Source organism: Staurois parvus, unplaced genomic scaffold (assembly GCF_062004578.1).
Source record: "Staurois parvus isolate SC_StPar_1 unplaced genomic scaffold, SC_StPar_1.0 ptg001021l, whole genome shotgun sequence".
In the NCBI taxonomy this organism is placed as follows: Eukaryota; Metazoa; Chordata; class Amphibia; order Anura; family Ranidae; genus Staurois; species Staurois parvus.
The window spans coordinates 1-27,726 of NW_028318817.1; the positions used below are offsets into that span (position 1 = coordinate 1).

Here is a 27,726-nt window from a genome sequence, read left to right on the forward strand (position 1 = left end):
TCGGATTTCAAGAATCCCACACCCTCCCTAACATTACCATGCACTCCCTTTGGGGACAGAGCTGGAAAGCAGAAAGTGCAGGGTCTGGAGGAGGACCAGAGGAGGAGTGGTGTCAGTTCCCAGAGTCTGCTGAATTCTGAGAACAGGGGCACTGAGGTTCAGAATTTGGCAGAGGAGTTCTATTCTCTCTGCTTCCGACTGCTAAGACAACTAAGACAAGGTGGGGGTGGAGACAAGCGGGTACCTGTAGGAGAGGTGCAAGGGCCACATGAAATGGCCTGGAGACACCTGTGCTCTAAAGCATTCCTTGCATGAAGGAAAAATAAATCCCAGCAGTTATATCGCCTCCCTGCCCCACCTCTTTACACCTGAGCCCCCTCTCGATCCAGAGCTGTGCCCGTCTGCAGTGGTCTCTGTTCCTCTCTTCACAGGACACAAACCATTGGCTCCTGCTGTTGTCAGTCAAATCCTGTGAGGATAGAGAGAATGGGTTGGAGCTGAGCTGCACTGTGCAGCTATTGATGTACACAGCAGGGCTCAGGAGCGTGCCCACACGTGCAGCCATAGCACACAGTATTCTATGTGGGCACACAGAACAGGAGCCAGGACCTCAGAGGCTAATCGGTTCTAAATACCTGGTAGTGGTCTTATGATGTCCTCCAATGTTCCATCATGTCAAAGCTAACCATTGATTTGGACCCATAGTAGCATTGAGACGTGCATTAGCTCCTGTAATGAGGAACAGCAGGACACGGCGTACTCTGCAGCCCTGCATTTGAGCTTTGACAGCACCCCTCCCTGCGCAGCTCTGCAGGGCCTGATTGACAGCGGCTCCTGGAAGGTGTCTAGTCAACAAGTTAACCATTTCCCTCCCGGCCTGCATCCGGCAAAAACCCTCACCTTTCAGGCATGCGCAGTCTGCGCGCCTGCAGCGGCGCGATCTGTCACCGGCCGTGTACCTCGGACACGGCCAATGACAGATCCGAGTACTGGCCCCATTGCCGGTACCATGTGACCTGCTGTGACCAATCACAGCAGGTCACATGACAGTTGTATACAATGGATGGCTTCATTCATGCCATTCATTGTATACAAGTGTGTCTAGCTGTGAATGGTCACAGCGATCACATGCACAAGCTGTGCCAATCACAGCCCAGCTGTGTCGTGATTAGCGTGGCCAAATCACAGCTAAGCACAAAAAAAAAACCCTGAATGAATCGATGTCATTCAGGTAAATGCTTGCTTATAGCAAAGTAATTCTTCGCTATAAGCAAATCGTGTGTAAAAAAAAAAAAAAAAAAATACTGATCACTTCCCCAAAGTAGTACAATGTTACTATGGTAACATTGTACTACTTTGGTCATAGTGAAATTTATGAAAAAATCTTAAAGTAATTAAAAATAAAAAAATATATATTTTTTTCATACTGTCACCAGTCAGTGTCCCTGATCACCGCCATGCCAGTTATATGACGACGCTGTACTGCACTGGTGACAGTATGTAAAAAAAAAATAGTAAAAATTATTTTAATTTTTTCATTTTCCGAAAAATTATGACAAATACAACTTCAAAAAACTCGCCATGCCTCTTATGAAGTACGTCGGACTGTATACTTTTGCAAAAAGGGGTCATTTGGGGGATATCTGTACTCTCCTGACATTTGGGGGATATCTGTACCGTCCTGACATTTGGGGGATATCTGTACCGTCCTGACATTTGGGGGATATCTGTACCGTCCTGACATTTGGGGGATATCTGTACCGTCCTGACATTTGGGGGATATCTGTACCGTCCTGACATTTGGGGGATATCTGTACCGTCCTGACATTTGGGGGATATCTGTACCGTCCTGACATTTGGGGGATATCTGTACCGTCCTGACATTTGGGGGATATCTGTACCGTCCTGACATTTGGGGGATATCTGTACCGTCCTGACATTTGGGGGATATCTGTACCGTCCTGACATTTGGGGGATATCTGTACCGTCCTGACATTTGGGGGATATCTGTACCGTCCTGACATTTGGGGGATATCTGTACCGTCCTGACATTTGGGGGATATCTGTACCGTCCTGACATTCTTGGACCTCAAGAAATTAGATTGGCTGTCAGTACTTCAGGATTGATCAATATTCAGATCTATACCATAGTTTGTGAACTCTATAACTTTCCTACAAACTAAAAAATACATCCTAATTTGGGTTATTTTCACCAAAGACATGTAGCAGAATACATCTCGGCCTAAATTTATGAAGAACAATTATTTGCAAACTTTTATAACAGAAACAAAGAAAAACGTGTTTTTTTTTGTTTTTTTTGGTCTTTTTTCAAAATTTACAGTTTTTTTTTTTTTTTTGTTTGTTACTTTAGCAAAAAATAAAAACCCTGGCGGTGATTAAATACCAAAAGAAAGCTCTAGTTGTGTGAAGAAAATGATACAATTTTAGTTTGGGTACAATGTTGTATGACCGCGCAATTGTCGTTCAAAGTGTGAGAGGGCTGAAAAATGGCCTGGGCAGGGAGGGGGTTACCTGCACAAGGTGGATACAGACTTTTTTTCTTAGGGATCTCTGCCCCCTAGCCCTTGGACCTCCAGGACACAAGATCTAGTCTCCTAACTAAAACTGGAGGGTGTATTTTTCCTGTTTTTTGTGGCATGGTAAATGAAGCTAATGTAGGTAGTTGCGTCATAGGCAAAGGGTTGACGTCTTTTCTTTTTTTAAGCCTTTTCTCTATTCACATCTTTAGTTCAGTCTGCCTTGAAGAGGCCTCGGGAAGATGCAGAGATCGCTGTTCCACCTCAGAAATTAAAGAGAACAAAAACAGACTCTGTGGATGACTCTCCCAATTCCTCCAGTGAAGGTTTCCGAAAGTGAGTCCCTTGTTCCACGTGTACCATTGTTTCCCAGGAAATGTTCAGGTTTAGATTGCCTTTTTAATTTTATTTGGTCTGCAGAAACAAACTCAACCTGGCGTCGCTGGACCCAGCTGTAGTGGAGAGACTCCTCAAACTGGATAGGATCCTCACTGAGAGAGGGAAGATGGAGACCCAATTTCTGAGCACCCCGAAAAGAGAGCGCATGGCTCTGCTGAAGAAATGGGAAGAGAGCCAGATGGAGATTGAGGTGAGAGATCTGTGCGTGACAAATCAATTGCACCTGCATGCAACAAATTTTGCGTTGGGAAATGAGGCTGATCGCGTTCCTTCTCAATCTCTTCATTGAGCTGGTTTAATCCACAGCTTTTCATAGCATTTGATTTGTTCAACACCACCAGAGTCTTCTACAGCTCATGCCATATATACTTGTGTCCTGTTTTGTTTTGTACTTGTATGCTGATAGGAAGCCTGGGATAAATCTGACAGTTGAAATTTTCATGGAAAAACCAGAGGTGCCCTTCACTAAAAAGCACATGACTAGTAGGTTCAGATCTAGGCTGCTGAAACTGTATTTCATTTTAATTAAAATAAACCTGTTATACTCACCTGCTCTGTGCAGTGGTATTGCAAAAAGGGGCCCTCGATGGTGATATTGGTTTCTACTCTTCTTCGTGTGTCCCCATAGCAAGCTGTTTGCTATGGGGGCACAGTGTCTGCATGCTCCATAGACTTGGGCAATGGGACTTGGCCCCGCCCCCACTTCCTCTTCACTGCATTTGATTGACAGGAGCAGAGGCCAATGGCTCCTGCTGCTGCTCAAGTGCTGTGGGAAGAGGGGGAGAAGAGCCATGCACAGTGCTGGATCTCTTCTCCTTCACACAGGGAAGGAGGGACAGAGAGCGAACAATTTTTTACCTGAATGCATTAAGGTCAACTTTTTTGATTTAGTATCACTTTAACCCTTTCTCTCCAGCCACAGCATCCCTTTATAAAGTTCCGAATGCTAGGGGACAGGAAAGATTGGCCGGCCGCTCGCGTGACCGCTGATTGGCCGGCCGCTCGCGTGACCGCTGATTGGCCGGCCGCTCGCGTGACCGCTGATTGGCCGGCCGCTCGCGTGACCGCTGATTGGCCGGCCGCTCGCGTGACCGCTGATTGGCCGGCCGCTCGCGTGACCGCTGATTGGCCGGCCGCTCGCGTGACCGCTGATTGGCCGGCCGCTCGCGTGACCGCTGATTGGCCGGCCGCTCGCGTGACCGCTGATTGGCCGTCAGTGGTCACATGATTTGGAGCCTATACTGCTGGCTGCCATTCAGGAGTAGGAACAAAGGGCTCCATCTTTCCTTTTTGTCTTTTGCAGCTCCGTTTCTGTGCTTTCAGCACACATTGACTGCGCAATGACACGTGTGTGGGCAGTAAAGCCCACCCTTTTGCCACCACACATTGTGTTTAGCCATCATAAAGGGGGTTAACTGAATGTTACTTCTGTTTACATTTAATTTGTCTGTATACTTCACGTGTTTTAGATTTGTTCTAAAGTCGCTTGCTTACTCTTGTACAATTTTTTTTTTTTTTTTTAAATATTCTATGGCTTATTTCTACATATAACAGTCTAAGTGCCGGTTTCTAAAGTAAGTATCGTTAAACCAAATTTTGCGGCACACAGGAGAACTTAAAATGGTTTTGTTTTTTGGTCCTCAGCCTGTCACTACTTTTCGCATTGTCATGTGACCATTATTTCTCCCTCTATCTACAGTGTATGCATTTCAGTTTCGAATGGGGAACGTGTTCTTACTGGGGATAAGGGGCCACGTAATCATGTTAGTGGTTATGTGGCATCTACAGTACTTGCTCCCCAACCAGAAGTTCAAGGAAGTGGCTTTGAGCCATAAGGAAAGGATTAAGTGACTGTTGTGACAAAAAAATTATACGATTCCTGATGTATTTTGAGAAAAGTTTCAATCGGCTTCTTTGGTAAAAGCGAATACTTTAGGTTTCATGTTTTGTTAATGGCACCTTTTTGTAATCTGCGCCTGTTGCTTCACTTTCACAGTTTAGCTTTAATCCTGTAACTAGAGATCGGTTTATGGCATTCACTTCATTTATATTCTTCAGAGGCTGAAGGAGAAGCAGAAGGAGCTGGAGGAGAAGGCTATGGCGACTGAGGCTCGTCTGGAAAAATCAAGCAGTTCAGACCTGGAGCTCTCAGATATCAGCGTTAGCGAAAGCATGTTCCGGGCGCCCCTGCGCACTCGGGCGACTTCTACCGCCAAGACCAAGAAGGTGCTCCGTGTTCTGCCCCTGCACCACGGTGAGCATTCGAGGGCAAATCCTGGAGAACTGACTGCTGGGATGCAGGAGGAGCTCGAGCAGTCTGGTACTGTCCTGGGAGCGGGTCACAAATGCTCTCTAAATTACCTTTGTTTTTATATCTGGAAGAACTTGAGGTTCTTAATGCAGTGAATACAGGGGCACATATGTTCTGTGTTTTTTGTTTTGTTTTTTGTTTTGTTTTTTGTGTTTTTGTTTTGTGTTTTTGTTTTGTGTTTTTGTTTTGTGTTTTGTTCTGTGGTTTTGTTCTGTGGTTTTGTTTTGTGGTTTTGTTTTGTGTTTTTGTTTTGTTTTGTGGTTTTGTTTTGTGGTTTTGTTTTTTTTTGCTTATTCTGTGGCTGTTTTTTTTAGTTAGAAGTAGCTATTGGTTAAAAGCCTCATGAGGAATTTTCTGTCCATGCCCTCCTTTGAGATTTCCCTTGTCACTTTCTGCCTCAGACATGAGGAAATCTTCCAAAGGTAAGGGACAAAAATACAGCTCCTTTCCCTTTTTTTTAGCACAGAATCTTGACAGCCTGCCTGCCCTCCTATACAAACATATTAAAGTAGTAGTAAATACGTTTAAAAGTTTCCTGCTGCAAGGTAGTATAATGTACATACATCGCATATTAGCACATTATGAAAGACTTGCGGCGCGCTGCAGAGGCTTCCATCTTCACCTGGTCTTCCTTCCAGGTTCGCGGGCTGCGGCTGCTTGAATGGCCAAGCTGCCGGCTACGTCCCTCCCGCGCATGCACACTGGAGTTTCAACCACAGCACATGGCTCTGAAGAGCGCATGTGTCTATATCACTGGCTGCTTCTCTGTAGAATATCTCTTAAAACGGTGAATGTTTAGGAGACATATTAAAGATTGCCTATAGGTAAAATTTATAAGTTTACTTGTAGGTAAAAATGAACAAAGTGACTTTACTAATACTGTAAGCTGCTGGAAATTGACTGAAACTCAACTTCATAGTCTGATCTTTGAAGCTGAATTAAAGGCTACGTTCAGCTTTTTGTTAAAATAAATGCACATGATTTTGCAGGTAAAATAAAAAGGTGCATTGGTTTTTTTTTTTTGTTTTTTTTTGGTTTTGTTTTTTTTGTTTTCATCCATTTGCAGTGCATTGCACTTGCTATCTATTGGTGTCCTATCCTGCATACAGGCAGAGAGCTCTCAACAATATCTCCAGGAGACAAATGATCAGATGCAAGAAGTCTGTGAACTGCCAGGGTGGTGAGCGCTCTGGTAGTTCATTGAGAACTATAAGCTGTCTGTCGCAGTGGCTGACAGGACTTGCAGTTCTCACATTCGCAGATTACTGTGAATAAATGATGCACCTGTGCTTCCGTAGCACAGCCACACAGTTTTTGAAATGACAGTGGGTGTGGGGAAGACGATCCCCCACTCACTGTCAAAGCAGATATGTAGGAGGCAGTGGCTGAACATATTACACCCTAAATATGGGTGTAACCAGGTGAATTTATCCTTCAATTCACAGTAGAAGCCTATAAGGATCAGAAGGATTCAAAGTAAAGATTTAAATACTTTACAGTGTACCTGTGCCCAGACTGTGGATATTAAAGCGGAGCTCCACCCAAAAGGGGAAGTTCCGCTTTGACTGCTCCCCTTCTCCCCATTAAGGATTGGCACCTTTGGGGGGCAGAGGGGGGGAGCGGGTACCTGAATTTGACAGGTACCCACTCCCATTTCCGGTCCGATCGCCTAGGCGATCGGAAACGGAAGGTGTCCGCCTTCCCTTCCTGTAGTCTTTTGGGACACGTGACAGGTCCCAGAAGACTACAGGACCATTCATGAAGCGCAGCGCTACTTGCGCATGCGCAGTGGGTACCCGGCTGTGAAGCCGCAAGCTATCACAGCCGGGTGCCCACACTGAAGATGCCGGCTTGCTGGAATCCAGGGCGGCCGGTGAAACGGGATGAGGGGGACACACCGAGGGACAGGTAAGTGGCTGTTTTTTAAAAGTCAGCAGCTGCAGTTTTTGTAGATGCTGACTTTTATTTTTTGACAGGTGAGTGGAACTCCATTTTAAAGTATATGTAAATCCAATCACTAATATAGGCTTTAGGCATTAATATTCACATTTTTTTTATAAATCTTCAACTTTCATTAAAATATGTGATGATCCTGCTATGACGATCCTTGTGCAGACCCTTCTGGGGGACAGCAATTGGTCCTTCATCACTCGCTCACATACTGCCTTGATGCTGATAGATTCCAAATGTTTCCTGTCCTACTAGAGAATTTTAGTGTTTGCTATATGTAGCCCTTACTTTATTGGCTATTAATGTATAATAAACATGGGTTCTGACTCTTCCTCACCCTATATACAAAAAAATCCTCTTGAGATGGGCTTCGATGTGTATAAAATGAATACCTACAAAATACATTAGTATTCCAGCTATCAAGCTTTGTTTATGCATAAATTAGGACTACAAAAGCAAAACCAGCATCTTCCCCAAAATGGAAATCAAAGTAGTCAGATCAGAGCTGCAGCTTTTGAAAACTGAAGCTCACACAAAGGATTGATGTTTCTGTAGATTAATGGCTGGAAAAGCAGTATTTGAACTATACTGCTAATTTCTGGGTTTTATTTCCCTCACCCCCCACCCCCCTTTTTTTTTTTTTTTCTTTTTTTTTTTTTAAGGATGTAACTCTTGCAGGGATAGGTTTCGTCTGACAGACTCATTAGGTTAGGACAGGATTTAGGACGGGGAATTGTCTTCCATACAATCAAAATCTTAATATATTAGGGAGAATCCACCAACAGGGGAGGTTGTACTAAATGTGTGCCCTCTAGTGCCGCCTTTCTCACCCTTTTTACCAAAGAAGAACATTTGAATAATAATTGTCAGGTCTTGGGATTAAGTCACTGTAAACTGTTGTGGACAGTGGGAAGGAGGACACTTGCAGACAGCTGAAGAATAGATTACCTGAGAGGAGAGGCTATGAAGGCTTGTTCAGGCGGGAGGACAATCTACCATTGCTTAAAGTGAATCTTCACTGCATTTCAGCACCACGATCCAAAAACTGTTTATTTCTTTGTTACTATTCAAACCCAACTCATCCATCCATCCATGCTTTACTTTTCTGAGATCACATCCCTTTTAGCACAGGGGTGTCAAACTGGCCATCCTCCAGCTGTTGCCAAACTACAAGTCCCATCATGCCTCTGCCTTTGGGAGTCATGTTTCTAACGGTCATTCTTGCAATGCCTCATGGGACTTGTAGTTTGGCAACAGCGGGAGGGCTGCCAGTTGGGACACCCGTGCGTAGAACTTCTGGCCGTGGCCATCTTGAGTAAGGGCAGATGATTCATGTAGCTTTAACTTCTTGCAATTCATCTGCCTTCGCTCAGCCATGCATGCATGAGTGTGCGCTTAGCAGAGAAAACCCCTCCAGAAGACTCCTGGGCAGGGGCAGACTGACCATTTGGAAACTCGGGTGGGGCCCCATGAGATGCCCCTGGTACCTTTTTTTTTTTTTTCCTTCTTTCATAGGCTTTTTTGAGTTTGGGCAAGGACACGGGCCCCATGATCCCCTATTGCCTGGGGGCCCCATGAGTTGTCAGTCCACCCCTGCTCCTGGGATGTATAACACTTGCCTAGGCATGGAAACCAGGAAGTAACTGAAGAATTGAAAAACACAAGTTAAAAAAAAAAAGTAGATGACATACTTTCCTATCTCAATCAATTCAGTACTCCACTCTATGGATTTCTTGGTATGGGTACCAAGTGCAGCTGCCCCCACCGTGCTTATATTCTGTGAATAGGATACAACCAAGGCAAGTAAAGACAATATGGTGTTGCACTGTATTGTCTTTTTATATATATAAAAAAAAAAAAAGAATAGTGAAGCGCTTAAATTATATAAGAGTAAAAATAAATACACTTAAAATTGTGCTAAAATATATACCATTTCCAAATTTTTACGCTTATGATATTTAATTTAAGCGCTTCACGATTCTTTTTTTTTATAATTGGACTTGGTGGTTTAAGTTGAGTGACAGCAGCTAAATAATAGGCATTAAATTTCCCTATTGAGCGCAGGAGGATTGTCTTTTATATACTTTCCAATCTATTAATGCTATCAGCATAAGGACTAGCAATAGTCAGCGTTAACTGAGAGGGTAACGTTCTCCTTTAAGCATCCTCTATCTGAACCCTAGGATTTGTATGGATCTCTAGCAGAGAAGCTGCTGTGGTGGATTCCTCATAGGAATATATGTAGACTGCCCTTAAATAACTTCAGATTAGCGCAAGGATTTCCCTACTGGGGACCTTCGCCGGGGACCATATTTCGCCTGACTCAAAACAGTTGTTTCCTATGCATTCCGTGGTTTTTATTATGCATTGAGAACACTTCTGTCAAATTCTTTAAGTCTTTGCTTTTTCACTGACTGCTGTTCTCTTGTCTTGTTCAGGACCCAACAACCAGTCAAATATCCAGGAGGAAGTGATCCCAGTTGTAAAGAAAACACGTGTAGGTGTAATATTAAGATTGGAAAGCAAAAATAATCTTTGCATTTACTAGTATGTACATTCAGACATGGTTTTTAGATGATTGGATGATTCTCCTTTACATTCTTTGATGTCTCCCTCGCAGAAAGCCGCCGCCTCAGGCCAGGAGAACGAGATTAGTTGGGAGGTGAACATGCGGACGGACGTCCTTCTGAGCGGCCGGGAAAAGATCCTCAGTCTCCTCAACAATGGCTCGGTAAAAGAGCTGAAGTCTTTGCAGAAGATTGGAGACAAGAAATCCAAGCTCATTGTGGGCTGGAGGGAGCTGAATGGCCCATTCAAAAAGGTGGGGTGATGCTGTGTGCCATCTTGTCTATTTCACGAAGCGGAAGTTCACTATGTGCACAAACTCCAAGTGCACTTCAGGGGCAGTTTGCTGTAGTCATTCAGGCAGTTGATGGTCTATTAAACTTGAAGGTGATGCTTAGACTGAAGGGTCCGCCTACACAGAAATGATATATGGTGTTGGTGGTTTAACCCTCCATTTCACCTGTCTCCTCTAATTTCAGTGAGATCACTACACTGATGATCCAACCAGGGGCGGACTGACAACTCATGGGGCCCACGGGCAATAGGGGATCATGGGGCCCCTGTGTCCTTGCCCAAACTCAAAAAAGGTACCAGGGGCATCTCATGGGGCCCCCTACTGACTCCGGGCCCTCGGGTAGTGCCCGAGTTTCCAAATGGTCAGTCCGCCCCTGGATCCAACTGCACAAAATAAAGAATAAACAGGTGGCGCGCACACCTAGTGCATTATCCAAGGTTTATTCAAAGGTATAAAAGATAAAAATGTTCCAACTGTAACAAGCATCAGTCCAACTCAACCACTACACATCTGTACTAGTCTAAGAGGCTGGTCAGCAGCTCTGAGGAAAGGGACTCGTCCCAGAAACGCATCAGCTATTTGACCGCACTGACAGTTGGAACACCTTGCTTGCTGTTGTGGCCATCTTGGTGCAAAAGCTTTTTATATAGATGCTTCCTGTGAGTGTTTTTTTATACCTTTCAATAAACCTTGGATAATGCTCTAGGTGTGTGCCCCACTTGTTTATTCTTTATCTAGTGGCTGATCTCCCCGTCTGAGGAGGGCTGCACCCCTGAATCATCTTCCTTTTGGTTCTGTGTCCTGGTTCCCTTGGCTTCCCTTTGGCTGTCCATTTCCTGAAGCGCAGGAGAGTACATACGATATCCAACTCGGCACACTTGTGCCCTTTTATAATAGGATCCTACCATCCCTGCAGGAATTTTTTTTTTTTAATGGAAAATTCAACAGAAGGCAGGAATACACTGGATAGACACAGCCAGTAAATACAGCAGGGGGATCATTGCAGGAACCTAAGCAAAATCGCATGTTTTTCCTCTTGCGTGCATCTATTTGGCAGGTATGCTGCAGTGCTAATACCCCATCGCACCATGCTAAAATGCATGAGCACTTGTGCACCAAACACATGGTAACAAACTGCCATACGTTTCGGTGCAGCACCTTTTTAAAAGGTGCTGTCTCATCTTTGTGCGCTTATTATTGTGTGTAGGGAAGTCACGTAAAATGAATGGCCTGTCCTAGATGCACAGCACCCAGGGGCGTATTTACCACTAGGCAAACAAGGCATTTGCCTAGGGTGGCATTTTTCAGGGGGGCAGCGATGCCCCCCAAAAGAGATGAAGGAAAGGACACATGCAGCTTGGGGACCATGTGGGATCTGAGAGAGGCTGCTTGATGGTGTATGCAGAGCCTGACTCTTGTTCCCGGGGATGTCCGGAGCTGTGAAGGTGAGTGTCTTCTCTTGCTGGGGTGGGTGGGGGGTTTCCAGTGTGTATGGGGTGGTGGTAGTGGAAGGCTGTCTCGGGAGGGAGGGGTTGTTGGTCAATGTCAGGCTCTTATCGTGGGGGAGGGGGGTGTTTGTCAGGGTCTTTCCGTGGGGTGGGAGACAATTTTTTGTGTAGCCTAGGGTAGCATGAAACCTAAATACACCACTGACAGCACTTGAGCAGGGGTGAACAGCAAATAAGGAGCCAGGAGATGGCTCAGTCCATATATGACCCAGTGTACCAGATGTGATTATTTCAGCTATAGGTTGTCAGATGAGGATTACCCACCATATCTCCTGGACTGCAGTGCTGATGTCCCCAAACTCTTCACACTATTGGCCCATTGCTGAAAGGGGGCTAACTGGTTAGTAACTGGGAGCAGAAAAGGGAGTGGCTGGACTAGTCTATGGGAGCTGGCAGCGATTTGAATGCCAAAGTGCTCCAGTTGAGGTCTGCTTTGTTAATCCCCGCTGTCCCTGGTGCTCTTCTGGCCAGCATTTACAAGTTGGTCTCCCTGGCGGTATTCCCGAGTGTAGCTCGGGGTAAAGTTTCAGCACCACAAGCGGTAACACCGAGCTACACTCGGGCTTACCATGCAGCGTTGCTCCGGGATCTCTTCTTCTCTTGCGTTGTCCTGCGCTCCTGCAATGTCCCTCCTGCAGTGTCCCCTGTAATTTCCTCCGGCGGATACCGGCATCTGTCTTCCGGGTTCCGTTCCCTGCGACGTCGGGACGTACGGGGGACGGAACGGCGGAAAATTTGAAAATGGCAAAAAGTGACATTCACTAAAATCACATCGTATAACATTCCTGTATCAAACCATTTCACATACATTTTGTCCCGAGTGCTTTGTCCGGCGCCCTGCCTGCATTTTTACTGTTCTTTCTGCCTGGAAACTGAGAAACGTCCATGGCGTCCAAAAAGCGTCCCTTTAGGTCAAAATCGGTTTTAGACCGGCTAGAGAACAGCGATAGTAAATCAGAACCACTTGCAGAATTGAGTGATAATGATTGGTGGGGGAAATTCCTCATCAGACACTGAAAACGATTCTGCAACTGAGCTCAGCGATGTGCGAACTTGGCGCTATATTTCAAACTTCAGTGTTTTTGGTTTGTTTATATTGAATTAAATTTTTTATTATATTTGATTATTTCTTAAATTATAATTTATGATTCCGTGTTTCAAATTTTATCATACCCGGGATGTTTAGACTCTTGTTCGGACAGATTTCAGTGAGTTATTCCTAAAAATTACAGGCCTACAATAACAAAAAAATACATATTTCCATTGAAAACAATGTACCGCTTTGAGCACAGAAATATGGACATAATCAGACCGCTCGGGAGGTTAATGACTGGACATGGATTGCAATCAACTGTTTTGGTTAAAAGAAACCTGCCCTGAGAGGACATTTGGGCTGCCATTGCTCCCGTGAATATGTGAGATGCAGTGCTGTCATTACCACCCTCTCTTGGTTCTCTGTTGGTACTTTGCACCACTGACCACAGCTAGGCATTCAGATACAGGCTTATGCATCTAAGAGGCAGATCAGAAGATTCAGTGTTCTGGGTCAGGTGCTTGGCTCAGTATTAGCATTTCCAGGGCAGTATTCTCAACTGCTGTATCTTAGGTTTACTTTAAGTCAGAATTATTTGGCTTTTGGGATGCTCCGAATTTTTGGAAGCAATACTTGCCTACTCTGTGCTATATTGCACAAAAAGGCCTCTTACCCAGGGGTGTGTTTACCACAAGGCATTTGCCTAGGGCGGTATTTTTCAGTGGGGGCAGCACTGCTCCTTGGAGGAAGGGACATGAGGCATGGGGACCTGGTGGATTCTGGGAGATGCTGTGGGTTTCATGACAGTGTATGCAAAGCCCGAGTCTCATTCCTGCGGATGTCCGGAGCTGTGAAGATGAGTGTCTTTCTCTGTCTCGCCATGGGGGATGGTGGCTGGTGTAGGGGGGGCAGTGGTAGTGGATGGCTCGGGTGGAGGACAGGGGAGTTCTTGGTCAATGTCAGGCTCTTTCTGCGGGGGGAGGTGCTAATTTTTGTTGCACAAAGCCTAAATACACCACTGCTCTTACCTCCTCTTCTGGAAGTCCCCCCCGCACGGTTAGCTCCTCCCTCCTTCTGGTGCTTCTCTAGCAAGCTAGGTGCTAAGGAGGCACCCTTGTGTGCATGCTCCTGAGCTGGGCTGTGTGCACCCATAGACACACAGCACAGTAAGCCATTCCCCTGCTCCCTTCTCATAGAAGTTTGACTGAAAGCAACAGGAACTTATTGGTCCACTGCCCTCAGCATCTCCTATGAAAGCAGGAGCGGTGATAGGAGTCAAATGTTAAGGTAAAATACACGCCAATACTTTTCCTAACACAGGAGGTGCCATAGAGTAAACCTTCTGACTTCAGAACCCCACCTTAAGGTCATAAACTTCATGGCAAATATGAGTTTGGCTTTTTTTTTTTTTTTTTGTGTTTTTTTTTTTTGTTTTTTTATGGCTTGACAAGCTTGGTCTGTTCTCTTCACAGGTGGAAGATCTGGCAAATATGGAAGGGATGTCTGCCAAACTGGTCGCTTCATTTTTAAAGGTGATTATTTCTTCTAAACTTTGTTCATGTACAGTTAATACATCTCCTATATTAAAGTTCTGTCTGTATGTTTTATCCAAATGTTGACTTTGCTCTGACTTCTTTACCAGGTAGCTCTGTAGTATGCCACCCTGATGGGTCATTTAACTAAATCGGGGAGCCTGGTGCTCCATTAAAATTGACCCAAAACCTTTCTAGTATTTAACACTCTTGCAATTCAACAGGCCAACATCCTGAGCATAGTGGCCAGCTGAAGATCTGCCGCTATGGACCCTGCACTTGTCTGGAGCCTTTGATGTAATGGATTCTATGAAACCTTGTTACACCTCCATGGGGCTCAGTCCACCCCCAGCTCAGCACAGGAGGTAATGGAGGGGGTTCATCCATGAAACAACCTTGTCCCAGCTCCTGTCCCCTCGGTTTGTCAAATATCCTCATCGTGACTCTGTGCCCTGCTTCAGAGTCCTTGTTGTGCTGATGGCAAAGCGAAGAGACTTTTGGGAGGATTTTTTTTTTTTTTAATCCTGTTGCTTCTTTTTTTATTATTATTATATTTGACGTTTTCACGTAAAGAAGTGTCACGATTTGGAAATGTGTTTTTCAACGTCAAAAGCCTTTCTGATGCGTCTTATTTTGTTTTATCGAAACCACTCTTGTATATAAAATGTATTGTATTTTAAGGGCAAAACAAACATGGGACCAATGAAGTTCACTGTTTAGCGGCATTGTTTTTATACAGCTAAAGAAGTAAAATAACTTGTATAATGTTCATTTACAGGGGCGGACTGACCATTTGGAAACTCGGGCACTGCCTGAGGGCCTGGGGTCAGTAGGGGGCCCCATGAGATGCCCCTGGTACCTTTTTTTTTCATAGGCTTTTTGGAGTTTGGGCAAGGACACAGGGGCCCCATGATCCTCTATTGCCCGGGGGCCCCATGAGTTGTCAGTCCGCCCCTGTTCATTTATCATCATGAATGTGACATTTGCATTACACATAATATGATTGTCATTAGCAATGAAAATTCCGCAAGCATTGCTAGCAATAATCACACATAGCGTGCAAGGAGACTTTTTTTTTTTTGCAACAAAATGAACTGGTTGCAGGTATCTTAGATGGTTTAAACGTCTGACTTGTCCAGTAAATTGGTGCTCTGAAGGAAACTCTCAGCCCCAGTGGCCATAAAAGGACTGTTGCAGGATCTTAGCCCTGATAAAAGGTCTGACCGAATGTGACTTATCTACCCTACAGACTCAAAAGCAACATCTAGACCAGGATGGGGAGTGGAGATTTGGGACGGACTTTTTGGTCGTCCATTGCATGAATATTTACTTGCCCATATTATGTATTAATAAAACATCCGTTTGTTTTTTATTTTTTGTCGAAGTTATTTTATGTAATGTAGTGTGAAATAAAACTGGATTTTCCCAGGACAGATTCAGGCAATGCTGAGATCTATAATATAGGGGTGGGGTTGGATATTATCGGTACAAGATTGGCTCCCACTAATAGATTTGTCTACTGATGATCTCTTGATTACTATAGAGAAGTCCTATATCCTGATATGTGGCTAAATGGTTAGCACTTCCGCCTGGCAGTACTCTGGTCGTTGGTTCAAATCCCAACTACGGCACCACCTGCCTGGAGTTTGCATGTTCTCCCTGTGCCTGCGTGGGTTTCCTCTGGTTTCCTCCCACAGTCCAAAGACATGCTGGTATGTGAATTGGCTCCTGTCTATATTGGCCCTAGTATATGTGTGTATGAATGTGAGTTAGGGACCTTAGATTGTATGCTCCTCGGGGGGCGGGGACTGATGTGAATGTACAATATATGTAAATCGCTTCATAAATTGACGGCGATATATAAGTATCTGAAATAAATAAATATGTTTGCTTGTTCTCCTGGATTAATGTAAAAGAAAAAAAGTTTTACAGGTACTTGTATAGTGCTGTCAATTTATGCAACACTTTACATTGTAATCTCCTTGAGGGTTAGGGACTGATGTGAATATAAAATATAAGGTCCCTAACGCTCATACTAGGGCCAATTTAGACAGGAGCAAATTAACCTAGCAGCGTGTCTTTGGAGTGTGGGAGGAAAGCGGAGGAAACCCGCACAGGGAGAACATGCAAATTCCACACAGGTAGTGCTGTGGCTAGGATTCGAAACAGACGACCCTGGTGCTGCCAGACAGAAGTGCTAACCACTTAGCCACTATGACACTCGATCTATAGCAGCTACGATTATGAGAGTTCTAAAGCTGAACACCTGACAGTTTAAAAAAAAAAAAAAAAAGAGGCAAATATACTATTGTACTTGTAAGGATTGTCTGATTGTATAATTACCCAAATCTGATTCATTATTGCCTATACAGCAGCACTACAAAAGAGGGAGGAGCTGGCCAGGTGCCAGGCCTGCATTAATGTGCTATAAAAGAGTAAAGAAATTATCAGTTTCTTGCTGCTCCTTCATTGTCCATTCACAGGCTAGGAAGAGGGGAAACTGAGCTGAGCCCCACGTGGGTTTTTTTTTTGGTTTTTTTTAATACCTTTTTTGTTCTCTGTCAGGTCTTGCCTTTCACCCGCTTTTGGCTGTTACTTGTTTTGCCAAACCATATCTCACTAGCCAAAAATCTCTTAAAGGTTCTAGCTTTGCCACTTCCTGTAGCAGAACAGTCGAAGGGTTTTTACGCCAGCCTGTTCCCAAACCCAAATTGGGCATTATCTCTCAAGGCTCTAAATGTTTGCATTAGTCCAAAAGTTCCTGATGGAATACGGAAAAAGTCATTGCCTTCCTTCACCTTGTAGAAGGGATGTGGTTGACTACACATGTGAAAGGACCTGTTTAGCAGAGCTCTGATGTTCCTGTTACAAGCCCCATTTCTATCTACAGCCTCAACAGATTGTTAGCAGTACCCCTCAGCTCTGGTCATACTACCTGGCTGGGTCAACACCGCGCTGAGTAACAGTCCGCAATAGGGAGTATAGACATCCAAAAGGCTGACGCGTTTTGAGGACTTTCCTCTTCCTCAGAGCTCTAAGGAAGAGGCAAGTCCTCGAAACGCATCAGGCTTTTGGATGTCTATACTCCCTATTGCGGACTGTTACTCAGCGCGGTGTTGACCCAGCTGTTCTTTTATGACGTGCCTTGACTATATTGTCGTTTTGTGAGTACAACACCTACTTTATTTTTTATTAAACATTTTTTATGGTAATGCACTAGGCCTGTGCGCCCTCTTTGTTCTTTCCCCATTCAGTATATTTGGATTTCCCCGGTCCATTTGAGGGCAGCAAGGTGTGCATGTTCCAGGACATTCTTATTGTGGTTGTAGCATCGAGTCCATCCCCAAGCGCAGGAGCATTTTTGTTTGCTGGTTCTCTAGTCATACTACCCCCTGCTCTTCTCTGACATGACCAGGTTAAAGGACCGTGTGGGTCTTGGTGAGTCTGGAAGTCAAGATGCTGGCAGCCTGCCACATGGCTGATGGGCAGCAGGTGATAGCTACACAGCTGGAAAAGTTTGCCCAGCACTGGAGATATAATATCCACTTCATATACCTCCTGCCATCTACATTGGATGACCCCCCCCAACCTAGACTTGGCATCTGACTTCTGGGGATGAATGGAGGGGGGAATCTGCACTACTGTGAGAACTGCTACCACACTTCTCAAATTGCCTAGAGCTCATAGGGCAAATTAAAGAATCCACACTTAGGGATGTTTTTCTCTGCGGTGTATCACTTCCATACTCTCCCTGTCCATTAAATGTTAAATTCGGGTGGTTCAGAGAGACTTATCGATTCTACAGCACTCTCTACAAAAAAAGCGCAGGAACACACATGATCCCCAGTAGGACCTAGTACATAGTCTCACCACCGCTGTAAAGATTGTTATCCACAAAGAAGATATCCTGAAAGCGGAAACCCTAAAGAACAGACTGTGATGTAATGCCAGGTTGATTGTCTGCCTGAAGGTGCCAATCCCTTTTGAATTCAATAAACCATTGCTAATGGAGACATTTGGCAAGGAACATCTCACACTGGTATTTACAGTCAGACATGCAGACAGGGTTCCCACCCATCCTTTACCCCCAGGCAATCTTCCGAGACCCTATCTTCATCAGATTACAGAGACAAAGAAAATGTTCTGTGCAGAGCTAGAGAACTGAAAAAAGTACTCTTCAATATCACCCATGGTGTTCTTTCCAGACTTCTCTCCCACCTGATGTCCAAAAATACTGTGCCCAGTTTCAAGAGGTTAGAAAGTGCCTTCAAGGTCTACACTTAGCCCAGCAGGCTATTTCATTAGGCAGGATAAGAGTGGCGGCTGGTGACTAGGTCCACGTCTTTTCCTGGGAAAAGCCACGGACTGGCTAGACAGGCACTAAAACTGGCCCTACTTTTTCCCATTCTCTACGTAAGAGGTTTAACGAAAGCCATTCTCTTCCTCAGAGGTAGGAAGCTCTGCTCTCTACAGGTCAAATCCTTAACTTGCTCTGATGTCTTATATTGGTCTGAGTTGTTTTGCATGTCTGTTTCCACAACCCTTCATTTGTCATAGCAGAGTCCTAACCCTACTTAGCTGCAAAAAGCTCTTTTAGAATTCATTCGCTGCCATACCTTACCATCGCCCATGGGCAATAGGGCGTGCGTACCCCTTGGCTCTTCAGTCCATTATGGATGTCCCTTTTTCAGTTGCATGACATTAACAACATTTTATGCTACTCGAGCATTTTGCACTACTGTGCATACACTATATTGCCAAACGTATTGGCGCCGCCCTCCAGATCGTTGGCTTCAGGTGTTCCAATCACCTCCATGGCCACAGGTGTATAAAATCAAGCGCCTAGGCATGCAGACGGCTTCTACAAACATCTTGAAAAGAATGGGTCGCTCTCAGGAGCTCAGTGAATGCAAATTGTGATAGGTGGCCACCTGGGCAATAAGTCCATCCGTGACATTTCCTGGCTACTAAATATTCCACGCTCAACTGTTAGTGGGATTATAACAAAGTGGAAGCAACTGGGAACAACAGCCACCAAGTGGTAGGCCACGTCACATGACAGGGCGGGGTCAGCGCATGCTGACACACAGAGCGCAGAAGTCACCAACTGTCTGCAGAGTCAATAGCTAAAGACCTCCAAACTTGGCGAGGCCTTCAGATGAGCCCAACAACAGTGCGTAGAGAGCTTCATTGAATGGGTTTCCATAGCCGAGCAGCTGCATCCAAGTTTTACATCACCAAGTACAATGAAAAGCGTTGGATGCCGTGGTGTAAAGCACGCCACCACTGGACTCTAGAGCAGTGGAGATGTGTTCTCTGGAATGGCCAATCGCGCTTCTCTGTCTGGCAATCCGATGGACCGGTCTGGGTTTGGCGGTTGCCAAGAGACTGGTACTTGCCTGACTGCATGGTGTCAAGTGTAAAATTTGGTGGAGGAGAGATTATGGTGTGGGGTTGTGTTTCAGGGGTTGGGCTTGGCCCCCTAGTTCCAGTGAAGGGAACTCTTAAGGCATCAGCATACCAAGACATTTTGGACAATTTTATGCTCCCAACTTTGTGGGAAGAGTTTGGGGATGGCCCCTTCCTGTTCCAACATGACTGCCCACCAGTGCACAAAGCAAGGTCCATAAAGACATGGAGGAGCCAGTTTGGGGTGGAGGAACTTGACTGTCCTGCACAGAGTCCTGACCTCAACCCCATAGAACACCTTTGGGATGAATTAGAGCGGAGACTGTGAGCCAGGCCTCCTCCCCCGACATCAGTGCCTGACCTGACAAATGTGCTTCTGGAAGAAAGGTCAAACATTCTCATAGACCTACTTCTACCCCTTGTGGACGGCCTTTTTTGAAGAGTAGAAGCTGTTATAGCTGCAAAGGGCGGGGCCAACTCAATATTGAACCCTATGGACTACGAGTGGGATGCCATTAAAGTTCATGTGTGTGGAAAGGGCGGGGCCAACTCAATATTGAACCCTATGGACTACGAGTGGGATGCCATTAAAGTTCATGTGTGTGGAAAGGCCGGCTTCCCAGTACGTTTGGCAATATAGTGCATCTCAGAAGGGGTGGGTTGGAAGGTGCTACTGCTGCAGTTTCAGAGACTGAAGCCAGGTATGTCTGAGACCCAACACCTGATAATAAGATGTGTTGATTGGGGTTGCTGTCTAAGCTACACCGCCTTCTCAACAGAGCATAACACAAACAATTTTTCCATGGACTAAAAAGGGAAAGAAAAAAAAGCGTTTAAACTATTGGTTCAAATAGCAAGACCTCAGACAGCTCAAATACATGTTGGTACCCTAAAAGACTACTAATTTCAAATCCACTCACATGCAGTAGATATTTGTGATGTATTTAAGACCTAATACTAGTCATGCACCGAAATAGCGGCTGCCAAAAATTAACGGCCAAAAATAGGGTTATCGGCGGTTTTGCCAATAGAGAAAAATAAGTACCGATAGTGATAAGTGACTTTAATGCAAAATTGTGTGCTATTGACTTCAATGCAAAAATCACGTCCCATTGACCTCAATGCAAAAACGCCCCTAATTGACTTCAATGCAAAAATGCCTCCTATTTAGGTTTTTGAATTTTATATATGTTACATTTTATTTTCTGTTCAATTTTTGTGTTCCTTCCAATAAAAGTTATTTTACTTTACCTGATTGTATTTTTTCAACTCATATTCATTTAACAAATAAATAAAAGTGCAGCGCTAAATGTTAGTAGATAAATGAATAATAAAATGTCCCAAAAACATATTATAAACGCATGGATAAATAGTTCATAAAATATAGAGGTAATCCACTTGATGTCACAGTATACCAGTGTTTCTCATCTCCAGTCCTCATGGACCCCCAACAGGTCATGTTTTCAGGATTTCCATTATTTTGCACAGGTGATTTGATCAGTTTCACTGCTTTAGTAATTACCACAGCTGTTTCATCTGAGGGAAATCCTGAAAACATGACCTGTTGGGGGTCCATGAGGACTGGAGTTGAGAAACACTGCAGTATACCAAGGCAAGCAGTTACTGGGGCAAATGATAAAATTGCGCACTCACCAGATGCGCATAGGTAATGCGCATGTAATCATTATCCAACCAGGTCACTTAGGAAGGCGGAATAGGTGAGCATCCATCTAAAGGTGGGAAATCTTGTCTTGGTGGTAAGTGATTAAAACTGCCAGGTCCAGAAGTCCCCTTAAGGCAGTGTTTCTCAACTCCAGTCCTCATGGACCCCCAACAGGTCATGTTTTCAGGATTTCCATTATTTTGCACAGGTGATTTGATCAGTTTCACTGCCTTAGTAATTACCACAGCTGTTTCATCTGAGGGAAATCCTGAAAATGTGACCTGTTGGGGGTCCATGAGGACTGGAGTTGAGAAACACTGCCTTAAGGTTGGATGGGTGCACAGACTGGATACAGGGCTCCCTCCCTCTGGTGGTAGTGGATAGTAATGGGATATCCCCTTTTTAAAGATGGCCGCCGGGCCTCCTCGTGGCTCCAGGCAGCAGTGATATCACGCTCTGTTGGCTCCTCCTAAGGCCTTTCGTGCAATGCACATCATCAGAGGGGATATTCATTTAAACTCATGATAATAAAAAGTCGAATATAATACATTTTATATGTAAAAATATTTTTTTAAAAAACTATCCGTTTCAGTTTTCGGCCAAGTACATCCTGATTTTTCTATTTCAGTCCAGAATTTTCATTTCGGCGCACTGCTATCTAATACCAAAACCGTTTCAACCCTGCTGAATTGCAGTTGGTATTAGATGGGATCACCCTTCCTGAAATTGTCAGCAGCAAATCAATGACTGCTAAATTCCAAGTTTACACTCCGTGAGTTGGAAGTATCGGTGTCCAGTTTCCCTAATTCTAAGGCTATTGGAATAGATGGCTTTTTACTGGAATTATAAAAATGATACAGGAGAATTCTGTTGCCAGCCCTTCTACTTTCACGTAACGAACCATTCTGTGCTGGCAAACTTCCCTCCTCTGTGTAGGACGCTATGGTCATGGTGATACAGACAGACTTGATGGACCACTCGGTCTTCTGCCGTAATGTTTCTGTACCTAAAAAAAAAAAAGACACACTACTTCAAGGATCTTACCACCCCAAAGCTTTACTCCTACTGATATTAGAATTCTGGCTAAAGTACAAAAAAACAAGGTCACATGTAAAATTTTACAGTCTGACCAAACAGGATTTATGCCCAATCTCTCTAAAGCCACCAATGTTAGTTGAACCTGCCTAAATATCCAAACCCCAGCAGACATCACTGGCAACAGGGCCTCGCTAACACTGGTCACTGTCAAAGCTTTTAACAGTGTGGGGTGGGGCTATCTTTAAAGCGGAGTTCCACCCAAAAGAGGACGTTCCGCTTTATAGATTGGTCTCCGCTCCCCTTTAAGGATTGGCACATTTGGGGAGCGGGTACCCAAGATTGACAGGTACCCGCTCCCACTTCCGCTGCGATCGCCTAGGCGATCGGAAGCGGAAGTTGTCCTCCATCCATCCCTCCCTCCCCGTAGTCTTGTGGGACATGTGACAGGTCCCAGAAGACTACGGGGCCATTCAGGAAGTGCAGCGCTACTCGCGCATGTGCAGTGGGCACCCGGCTATGAAGCCGCAAGCTGTCATAGCCGGGTGCCCACACTAAAGATGCCGGTGCCTGGAATACAGTTTTTGTAGCTGCTTACTTTTATTTTTTTACAGCGTGAGTGGAACTACGCTTTAAAAAAAAAAAAAAAAAAAAAGAATGTAAAGGCAAACACTGTGCTACCCCCCCTTTCCTCGCTTCACAGTAAGGGCTCGTTCACACTTGGCTGTTTTACCAACGCTTGCTAAACACCCCTATAGCGTTTGGCAAGCGTTGGTCCGGCGTTTGCGGAGCGTTTTTTAACGCTCGGCAAACGCCGTATGCGCGGTTTAGCGGAGGTTGCTAGGCATTTGTCGAGTGTTAATAACGCCCCACAAACGCCTATAATGCAGTTTGAGTGGTGTTACCGCGTCGCAACCGCACCGCAAACGCCGGCCGGGCGTTTGCGGAGCGGCACCATAGACGAGAATAGGAGGCTTCAACGCCTCCTGACTCGACCAGAGGCATCCCTTTTGCCGTGACGCAAACGCTCCCGTTAGAACAGCACCATGTGCTGTAATGTGCAGAATTGGCAGAGGCGTTTGGGAAGCGGTAAAAACGCTTCCCAAACGCCTCTCTGCCGCCTGCACACAGCGCTAGTGTGAACGTAGCCTTACAGTGGTTGTAACCTCTGAAGTGAAAACAACTGAACAAAGCATATCTTCTATAAGTATGCACTTGCCTTGATCCAAAGCACCTCTATTTCCTCTCTCTCAGATTACACTCTGCTCTATGCTGTGCAGTGTGTGACATCAGATCTCCACTGCTCTGTCTCTGATGACTCTGTAATGTGGGCCTTTCAGGCCGAGCACTGAATGCCCCCTCATTATTACTGATTTCTGGGAGCCATCATTTCTCAGTTCACACTGACTTTGTTGAGGGAGATGTCACCGCTGTGAGAGAGACCACTGACGTAATTCTGCTAGGTGAAGTGGTGTGTGCTCTTTCCCGCCAAACCAGTATTGAGGAAGCATCTTCCTGCTGTGAAGAGCCTTGTGGCACAAATGTTTCTGCTGCCCGCCCACAGTGACTTAGGTCTCCTTTGGCTGCCCAACCCTCCAGTTGTGTATTTTCACCTCCTGCCAGCTGTCGATGTTTCATTAATACTTGAGGCCTTGCTTCTGCAATAAGCTTGTACACTGCTTATTGAAATGAGGCTGCAACTTGTCCACTTGAGGTGGGGGGGTATTCACGCTCTACTAGGTGCTTCCAGAACGCTTTCCACTAACCGGTTGGGGACTGCTTGCAGTGTATCCCTGATTTTGGTGATGTGTGTAGCCTGGAATGAGCTTGTCTCTGACTTTGGAGTCAACCCTCCTCCTCTTAGAGTATTGGACATGTAGAACAGATTTCTGTGAATTTAAACTCTAGCTGTGTGGAGAACTTTCTCGCAAGAAGCCTTTGATCTGCTTGCTTTTCGAGGGACGTTCCTTCAGACTGGCTCTGGACGAGGGATGTTCCTTCAGACTGGCTCTGGACGAGGGACGTTCCTTCAGACTGGCTCTGGACGAGGGACGTTCCTTCAGACTGGCTCTGGACGAGGGACGTTCCTTCAGACTGGCTCTGGACGAGGGACGTTCCTTCAGACTGGCTCTGGACGAGGGACGTTCCTTCAGACTGGCTCTGGACGAGGGACGTTCCTTCAGACTGGCTCTGGACGAGGGACGTTCCTTCAGACTGGCTCTGGACGAGGGACGTTCCTTCAGACTGGCTCTGGACGAGGGACGTTCCTTCAGACTGGCTCTGGACGAGGGACGTTTCTTCACACTGGCTGTGGACGGCTATCATCAAGGATTTTACAGAGGGCAAAAGCACTCCTCTTCCCCAGTTAAAGAAGCACATATTTCTAAGCCATCTCCATTCCTCTACGCTAAAAATCTGTCCCTTTGTTTCAGCTCACCTTTAACTTCCACCTCAACCCAATCCATTACCTTCCCCCAATTGTGCCTTCCAAAAACTGCCAAATACACTGACAAGCCCTCCTTTTCAACTGTGTGTCTCAACTTTTCAGAGCAAAGGAACTCTACTCTTTTGGATGTCTGGATGTCTTCCTTACAAACTCAAATTTCTATCCTCTTCTTGGTATCCAACATTAAACCATCTGATCTCCATCAGGCACTTTCCAGACTTCTGCACCAAGGAATCATTGTTCCAGTTCAGGCTGTAGAACAGTGTCAGGGATTTTACCCCAAATTGTTCACTGTCCCAAAACCCAAATTGGAAGGGGGGGTTGCCCCATCTTGGACCTCAAGGCTTTGAATGTTTCACTTCTGCCCCAACAATTCCAGAGAGAATTAGCCTGATCTGTCAATGCTTTCCTTCCCCTGGGGGCTTCCTGGCTTTGGTGGACAAAAAAGATGCTTTGTTTACATTTTATTTCCACTTGACAATGCTTTTTGCTGTATTTCCTCTGCACTACCAGTTTGTGGCTCTTCTATATGGCCTGCCTTCTGCACTTCAAGTGTTTGCTCCAGTGCAGGCCTTGCTGCTGTCTCAAGGTATTTTCCTCATGGAATATTTGGACGATCTCCTGTTGTGGCAACTGTTAGTGACGGCTCTGGAGGACAACATATCCCTGACTTTACAAACACTTCAGAGGTTTAGGGTGGATCCTGAACCTTCAGGAGTATTTGGTTTTGTGTCCGGTTGAAACATCTTGGTTGGCACACTTTCCAAGCCAGAGTGTTCCTTTCTTGTGGTTGGGGAAGGTGGGGTGAGTCCTGAGCTCCTTGTTGGTGCAGGGAACTTGATACTCAACTGAATCGTGTCTCTTGATCAATGTTTTGGAACTTTGGGTGATCTGGCTGTCCGATATGGATCCAAGCATACATCAACCATCAAGGAAGAACAAGAGGTCACTGCGGCAAGAAAGCTACAGCAATTCCTGGCCTAGAAAGAATTTTGGATTCCAGCCTTGTCAGCTAGTTACATTCCGAGCCTAAAAAACTGCCAGGCAGATTTCCTCATTTTGGACGTGGGACAGTGGTCTCTGCCAGACACAGGTGTTCCAGGAGCTGTGTCAGAGGTGGGAGATGCTGGATTTGGACAGTTAGGTCCAACAATAAAATGGACAAGTTTGTATCCAGATCATGGGATCTGTTGGTGGAAACCACTCCGTTTGATCGGGACACCCTAATCTTCGCCTCTCGTCCCCTGAAACCTTGTCTTCTCCGCAGGTTAAAGAGGAAGGACATTCTGATGATATTTATTGCTCTAGATTTGCCTGAGTTGTGGTATACCGACCTAGCAGATTCACCATGGGCTCTGACAGACCATCAGCATCTGCTGTCCCAAAGAACCAAATTACCACCCTGCTTTATGGTCATTGGTTTGAAAGAATATGTGAACCCTTGCCTTGTAAAAAATCTAAATACTTCACACTGAATGGTTGTCTGGGGGGGTGTCTGATCATTGGAGAATAGGCAGGCTGTGCTTCCTGCCAGAAAACTGATCACACAGGGATGCATGGGCCCTTATTCCTAGCATGGTCAGTTTGAAATAGGAAACCAGGGAGACTGGAAGGAATTTCACATATAGGAAGAAATACAACACAGATCTCTCTCCTGTCAGCATGGACATGCTGCTTTCTATCTCTGGTCTGCTTAGTAAAACAGTACATAATACACAATAAAACACTCCCTAACACACAGTTAACCCTTTGATCGCCGCAGATGTTAACCCCTTCCTGTCCAGTGTCAGTGCTTTTTATTAGATCTGATCACTGTATTAGTATCACAGGAGATGTCAGTGGTAGTCAGTTCCCACCCAGTGTCAGAATGCCCGCTGCAGTATAAGTCGCTGATCGCCACCATTACTAGTTTAAAAAAATAAATAAAAATTCCAGTATATATACCGCCATTTGTAGACGCCATAACTTTCACGTAAACCAATTAATATACAATTATTTGAATTTTTTTTTTTTTTTGCAAAAGACGTGATGAAATTTATGCCGAAATTAAATTTTTTTCATTTTTTTATTGAATATGTTTAATAACAAAAAGGGTTTTTTTTTCTCAAAATTGTTAGTATTTGTTGTTTATAGTGCAAAAAATTTAAATTGCAGAGTTGATCAAATATAACCGAAAGAAAGCTCTATTTGTGGGGAAAAAAATGACATTTCATTTATCTACAGCGTTCCATGACCATCCAATTGCCAGTTAAAATACCGCAGCACCATATCGCAAAAAAAAGGCCTGGTCAGGAAGGGGGGTAAATCTTCTGAAGGGCAAGTGGTTAAAGGATAAGTTCACCTTTTACATGTTGTGACATGTTACTTACAGACCAGCCCCCGCCCGGCCGCTTCACTCATTGACAGTATTCTGTGAATGAGAACACTACAAGTTCTCAATGAACTACCTCGGTGCTGTGGAGCGCCGTGGTAGTTCACTGAGTCTTCCTGCCAGCAAGTGTCTGCTTGCTTATTTTGACAGCTAGCGGGGGATCTTCTCCTGCTAGCTGTCACAATTTTAAAAAAAAGCTGTGCGAAGCTCCGCCCGCCTGGCTGTGTCATACATTCATGGTGTTCTGTGAATGAATGAACTGCAAGTCCTTTGTGACTTTCAGCTTGTAGTTCTCAATGAACTATGGGCAGCACAGTGGCTAAATGGTTAGCACTTCCACCTGGCAGTACTCGGGTCGCTGGTTCGAATCCCAACCACGGCACCAGCTGCCTGGAGTTTGCATGTTCTCCCTGTGCCTGTGTGGGTTTCCTCCCACTCTCCAAAGACATGCTGGTATGTGAATTGGCTCCTGTCTATATTGGCCCTAGTATGTGTATGTATAAATGTGAGTTAGGGACCTTAGATTGTACACCCCTTGAGGGTTAGGGACTGATGTGAATATACAATATATATGTAAAGCGCTGCGTAAATTGATGGTGCTATATAAGTACCTGAAATAAATAGTTATACTGGTCCAATTTGGACACAGTTGATCGATCGGCACCGGTGCCA

General features: G+C 45.1%; 1 protein-coding gene across 1 annotated transcript; it reads left to right on the top strand.

Moving 5' to 3' along the window:
* Positions 1–2,725: 2,725 nt before the first annotated feature.
* Positions 2,726–15,502, top strand: LOC149441156 (kinesin-like protein KIF22; the record flags this gene model as incomplete). Its single annotated transcript, XM_089657673.1, has 7 exons — positions 2,726–2,873; positions 2,958–3,126; positions 4,995–5,256; positions 9,636–9,694; positions 9,818–10,018; positions 14,071–14,130; positions 14,355–15,502. Coding segments are annotated over 7 exons (929 nt in total), but the record flags the coding sequence as incomplete, so codon positions are not given.
* Positions 15,503–27,726: the final 12,224 nt, after the last annotated feature.